At 38.0% G+C, this 7,020-nt stretch overlaps 1 protein-coding gene across 1 annotated transcript in view; it reads right to left on the bottom strand.

The window, feature by feature from the left end:
* LOC108578557 overlaps nucleotides 1-7,020 on the bottom strand; it is an 87,439-nt gene that overhangs the window by 6,884 nt on the left and 73,535 nt on the right. The window contains exon 4 of the mRNA XM_017941916.1: nucleotides 6,758-6,931. Coding sequence (XP_017797405.1) covers nucleotides 6,758-6,931 — 174 coding nt within the window. The remainder of the gene's footprint in view (nucleotides 1-6,757; nucleotides 6,932-7,020) is intronic.

Raw genomic sequence — 7,020 nt, 5'->3', positions numbered from 1 at the left:
TTCCCCCCCAAAAAAAAAAAAAAAAAAAAAAACAGTCACTGCTTTAACTGTACACGAAGCAAAAAATGATATCTTCTCGAATAGACATCGCTGCATCCACTTTCAAGTCCTCTCGAAGAACAAATCTTGCCTGGCTGAGAGAAATTCGAAGAAAGTATCTTCCCGTTTGAAAATCACAAGCAATCCAATAAACGGCGATCGACGACTGTGGATAATTATTTTAGATCAACAGAACCGTGCGGAAACACTTTTCACGTTTCTTTAATTGGAACGTTTACTCCTCCGCGGCGAGTCTTCGATTGCTGGTAATCAATTTTACGCGAAATATACTGCTCGAAACGTCGGAAGAATTTCAATGGCGATCACACGGCTAAGAAGTATCGATCGTATTCGACAAACGAGCCGCGTATCGTTCGGTATACAACTGGCGGAATATACGGGCAGTATCGTGCTATCGACTCCTCTGTCGCGATATTGATAATATCTGGCGTAATATCTCGATTTTCTTCCTCGCGCTCAGTTGAAGAAAAACTCTGTCGTCCGAAAAAAATGACGCGATAAGCTGTCCGAAGAATACTACCACAACGACGGCCGCGTGTTTTCATTGCGCCGACGAGTGATGGAAAATGATCGTGACTGAAACAAACGCGGTGTTCTCTCTTTCTAACCCTTTCACGACTGCTCCAACACAGAACCATCGGATTATAACGCGCTACGTTTGCACGTATGTCGAAAATTACATCGTAAGTACACACGGCAATATCGAAATTGTTATCGATGTTTATTTGGATACGGGTGATATGCGTCGTCTAACCAGAGGACTACTGTTACACCAGTTTAGTAAAACAGCAAATGTATTGTCGTAAACAAATTTTATTGGTCGTACGTATACGGTTTTTGTGCATATTGGTGAATACGAAAGAGCGTGTACATACGCCTTTAGGAGTCGAAGAGTTAAAGAGACTCGTGGAACACATCGAAGACAAAAATAACTCATCTATGCTAATTGTTCGGCTAATGATCGTTCGATAATGAGGGATATTTTCTGTTTCATTCTTCGTTCGGTGTTGGATCGAGTAGCTGGTTTCGTTTTAGCTTTCTTGGTACATTCACTGCTACATTGGCTATGTACATTACTGTTTGTAAGGATTGGGACACTTGCTGAATGTAAAGCAAGATATTTCTAAATATCTTACTTTTAAAACTATTGAAATTTTTTGAAACTACTGAGTTCTACTAAAATCTATCGAAATCTACTAAATTCCACTTACTGAATGTGAAGCAAGTCTCTTTATTATTACAAGTTTAATATAAAGTCATTTGACTTACAAAATTATTAAGATCGAGAAAAAAAATATCCAGCCTGAAATCTCGTAATACCTATAACAAATACACGGAAAGAAATGTAATTTAAAGTATACTTTCTGCACGAACATAAGAATTGTCCTAATACTTATGAACCGCAGTGTACGAGTAAAGCTTAAACACCTGCAAAAAATGATAACGATTGTACGAAATGACTTGATTAAGTATAACAAAGTAAATCTAGAGATAACCATCTTTTTTTCGTTAAGACTCACTTCGGAATTTTAGATTTTCTGAGACTCGTTGAGTACGTGAATCTCTCCGATATGTAATCGGAAATCAATGAAAATGTTGATCGGTTATTTCTTCAAAAGATCTGATTGAAAAAAGTTGAAAAGTGAGAGATAATCTGTCTTCCAATCTTGTTCATCTCTTATCACATGTAAAGCGTTTTAATGAAACCCCTTGAACTTGCAAGTATTGCTAATTAAATACGTATGAAAAAACGTGGGTATCACTCGCTCTATTACATAATCGGAAGATAACGATCGTAGTTTGTAGACGTTGAATATGGTTTTCAATTCGGTTTCACATGATCGACAAGTGCTAACCGACAGGTGAGTATCGAGATACGCGACAGCGAATGCCTTTTTCAGGCTACTAAATTCGGAGATTATCGGATAAGTGGTATTACATCTTGGAATACATTCAAATCCGCTTTGTAAACTCCGTCATTTTCTCGGTAACCGATACGGCAAATTCGAAAAAATTTCCGTTTCGGAAGGTGTTGTCACGTGGAAGACGATTCAAACAGCATCGATAAAGGTGAACAGATATTTGTACAGAAATTAAGTGTTAGTTAAAAAAATGGAAACTATTAGTACCTGTTTAGAGTAAAAAAATCGATCTTTCAAAAATGATCTCCCTAGAAAATTTGTAATAAATAAATTTAACGAATAGATTTTACAGAAATTGGACAGATCTTTCAGAAATTTCTTTTTATACGTGCATACTGTGCTTGAAACTTCCAACTTGCTTTCCTCCGAACAATTTCCCCAAAAAAGGGTGTATAGCAAAAACTACTGGATCAATTTGCATGAAATTTAACATGTACGATACTTTTTTTTGAAAAATCGAACGCTAAATTTATTCATCTACCTCAGACAACACCTTCTTTCTCTCCCTTCAGCATTAACGGATACGTTTTATAAAGATAGCTACCTGAATTTATCAGATTTTTCGACCTAAGTATGTACTCCTTCTCGTGCTGCAAATCATTCGCTGTTAAGCCGCGTATCTATTTTTGTTAGAAAAAAATCACAAAGACAATAGTGTTCTTGGGATCTTCAGGATTAGGCGTGTTGCCCCTTGGCCGTGGCACCTGTTCAAACGGAGAAATGCTTTCTTAGAAAAGAACCGACTGCTATAATATCGATTTCTCCTTCTAAATTTTTATCGCGCAGGTGTGAACGGAACAGCGTAATTTTGTTTTCCGCACTTCGTTCTTGTGTGAACAGGTGTCGCGATATCTCGCGATACGTTATCACCCGCGAGTCATAGTTTTTAGGAATGTTTATGTAAAAAATGGAATAGTTCGTGTTAATGTGTATTGTTTCATAATTTTTTTTCACTCTGTACCTTTGTTACAATAGGACATTTGATAAAAAAAAAAAACGAACGTACAGGATAATTAAGGAATGCAGATAGCGAACTACCGTTCTTATCCTTGTTTGCAACGCGGTACAACGATCGAAACTTATGGAAACTGGAAAAAATTACTTTCTTCCTGTAGAGGACTGATTGGAACAATTGAAACATGCTTTCACAAGCAGAACGTTATTAATTACGTGTTTTGATTGTGTTCGGGTCGCGTAATGTTCGATGCTTAATTGCCGAACCGACACGCGAGTTTTAATCACACCTTGATTTATTCAGTGTGAAATGCTAAGAACTAGTTTTATTTGCAACAGAGTGATACTTGAGGCGATGTCGCCACGAGACCATCAAAATACTAATTTTCGTAAGACCAACTGCCAAGACTTCTAAAAAAGGACGCGCTTCTGCCTCGTTTCCTTAGTTTTATCGGCCAGTTGCTGATTGGTGGCCGATTTCTTCTGGGGGGTGTAGGTGCTGACTCCTCAGTGGAGGAGGTTGTTTAGGTGGGACGCAGCTCTTTCCAAGGGAAGAGGAATGTTGCTTAACATTAGAAAACCCCCATTTTTGGGTTTTTCCCAGGGGTTGCCGCGTGACTTTCCACCGCGCTCGTGACCTCTCCACGGGGGGTACGGTACGAGCGAGAGGACCGGTACCTCGGTCTGGCGGCCAAGTGCAATTGAACAAGTTTATGACGATAATCCGAGGGTCTGTCGCGATTTCTTGCGAGGCAACAGATTGGTTTTCAAATATCTACGAAATGTTTCGTTACCTGTAGAAACTCGCCTTGAGAAACTACGAAGCGTAGAAGAATTTTCTAAATAATACTCAGACGACCATAAATCGAACTTTCGTTCTGAATGTTTACTACCATTCTAAAATAATTATACAGTATTTATAACTTTAGGTCTGGATTATTGTTAATATTTTTTGAAATTTTGTCCCTATTGTGTAGATATAATTATTAAAAAAAAAAACAAAAATTAAACATCTACCGAGATATAATTATCAAGAAGGCTATTAACACTAGAACTACCAGCCGAGCTAAAATGACCCATTAGTGACTTTTCAAAAATGAATTTTTATGTAACTGAACCGTGATTGGAAAATTCGATTCATATCCATTCAAATAGAAGCGTATATGTAGAAAATAAATTCGGAAAGTTACAAACGATAATACTGACCAGTATTGAACGTTCACGTTTCTTCGAAAGATGCTAATGGGTCATTTTGACCCGGTCGGTAGTTCTAATGTTAAAAGGCTGTTAAGGAAGTACAAGAAATTTTCTGCACTGAAATAAATGCTTCCTTTATTCGAATAATTTTAACGATACGCGCCATCCTTACTGCTCCACCGTGTAGTAAAGATCATCGGACTTTATACTCGGTATTAAATCTCATTAGTAGCTAGTATGCGCCGCATTAAACGAACACAGAGTGCTAATTTATCGTCGATAGGTCTCCAGTGCACCACTACGGAAAGAGGATCAACTCTACTTGATGACTTTCGGAAACAATCTCCAACCATGCTAACTCGTCCACCGCGTTATGCAACAGCATATTACAAACCGTGGTCCACAAATGGTCAGCCCGGATAATTACCCTAACCCCGTTCGTCAAGGCCGACCGTTTGCCCCCACGTGGGTTAAAGAGATTAAGGGAGGAAATAGGGAGAAAAACTGTATTCGCGTAATTTTTGTCATTTTCGATTTTTAGTAAAAAGAAGAGAAAAAGAAAACAGTGAACTATTTATTTTTATGCATTACCCGATAGATTAAGATGCAGAAATTTTTATTTTTTAATTTGTTTAATAAAAACACATTAGTTGAATCAGGGACAAATTATTTTTTTATTATTTTCATTTGTATGTGCAAAATTTTGATCGAGGATAATATTTAATACTCCAAGAAATATTTACGTTTAAAAATGATAGAAAGCAGAAAGGTTAAGTGGATAATTGGAAATGATTAATTGTGTTGCAGAGGTTGTCCAACGGATGACAAATCTGATGTCGAAACCCTGTCAATTCTAATCCCAGTTAAGGTATATTGACTTCTTTCCCTTCGATTCACATTTCGATCACAAATTTAATATCACGCTTTTATAAATATCCGAATTACGTCTTGTGAACTGTTAAAAAAAATTCACTGATTATTTTCATTAACAAATTACCCAATATTTGCATGGGTAATGTCTGTTTTTGTCGGCACGATTAAGAACAGTATAAACTTCCTTATTTGCGAAACACAATAATTTTCATGCGTAACACTCATCTCCTGCATTGACACAAAGCTCAACCTATATACATACTAATCCCGCATAATCCTCACCCAAACGCATAATTGGTGTCATATTCACGATATCATATGTATCTCAGAGACACCACAGCGAGTGGATATACACTATATAGTAAGAGGATACTATATAGGGTGAACCGTATAACATAACCATCTCTATTACTTTCATTGTTGGCGGACTGATTGAAATTCATTTTGACACAGTTTAGAAACATTAAGCTGATAACGCTGAATTTCTTATACCCTTCGCAGTTTTCAGAGTCACCTTGAATTTTATTTTATACCTAACCCTACGATATATTTTTTTTTTTTACTATCGTTTCATAACCCCTTCGTGACCACTTTATGTACTCCAACTAAAATTTAGCACAATTTAGTAACCATTGCATCTACCACGATCGGTAGATAAGTAAGAAATTCGTAAAAAATTTAAATCAGTCACGAAAGGGTTGACAAGCATTAAAGTAATTCCAACAAGTTCGCTAAAAAAAAAAAAAAAGAAATAGTGGGAGCTCCGTAATCGGTCGCAGACTCAGCATTTGATGCATAAGAAAATTAAAACTTCTGTTTAGGCACCGTAGACGATTGTGTGGAACCATTCTTTAAAATAAACGTGATCAAATAACAAAGTAAATACGTATATAAGAAAGTAGATATGAGATAAGCTGTATCGTTCCTCGGAACTCTTCAATATAAACCGGATGCTCAGTGTACGTTTCAAAAGTGCGAAATACCGTTCGAAAAATAACCCATTTACAATTATCTTTTATTATTCGCCTCTAATTCCGATTTAACCCTGTGACAGTCTAATAAAATTAATAAAATTACGAATTACGGTAAAAAAAATTATATTTCACAGGTATTTTTTTAATAATTACGTCGGTCGTGGTCATTTTTAAAACAAGGTATACATAACCCTGCGTCATAGTTGTGACAATAATATCACGTCCCTTAACATTCTTCTTGAGAGTACTATCTCTTGAGCTAAACAGTTAAGTATTTGACGCTTTGCCCAAATCTCACACGGGATAAACTGTCGAAGGGTTAACAACTGCAAAAATAAGGGCTCGTACGAGACTACACTCTGTCCAATTTAAGAATAACCTCGTTTCGCGCATGGGACGTGCCTAAGGCAGGGCTAGAACGTCCAAACTCCCACTTGACCGCCTACGTTTGTCCCCGTCTTACCCTCTGCTACGCTCTCTGCCTAACTGCAGGAACTCCGCAGAACGGACGAAAATCGGTCCGAGAGCGAGGTTATTCTTAAATTGGACAGAGTATAGACGGAGCCAACTGCTTATTCAATCAGCAAGGAAAAATCGAAATTTATGTATATAACTTGGTCGGTCTGTTGCACGTTACCGAACTCACCATTTTGGGCACATCCGCAAGTAACAGCATGAAAAGTGAAGTTGCTCGTGGCTCTCGTGAGTTGAAACAGGAGCCAGAGAGAGTTTTTATAGTCGCAGGAGGCGTACAAACGAGGAAGGTCGAGGACTCACCTGTCGTTACATCTCAAAGCCGTATGGCTCGGGCTCCTTGGAGGCTGAGGGTTATTGGCAGCGGCCACTGTGAGCTGAGAACCGCTAATCGACTGCTGGCTCGCTTGTTGTGTACTAGGGGCTACTTGGAGAGGCGTGCTGGGCGCCGATCTTGCTCCTATGGACCCCGCAGACCTGGAAACAAAGAGGATCGACCAATCAGCATCCTGTCGTACAAAAGAATTCTTAGGAATTTTATGAGGTATGACAATAAAGTTTCCTAG

This window comes from Habropoda laboriosa, unplaced genomic scaffold (genome assembly GCF_001263275.1).
Source record: "Habropoda laboriosa isolate 0110345459 unplaced genomic scaffold, ASM126327v1 scaffold41, whole genome shotgun sequence".
Classification (NCBI taxonomy): Eukaryota; Metazoa; Arthropoda; class Insecta; order Hymenoptera; family Apidae; genus Habropoda; species Habropoda laboriosa.
The sequence above is the reverse complement of the archived record's forward strand: the minus strand, read 5'-3'. Positions and strand labels throughout refer to the sequence as shown.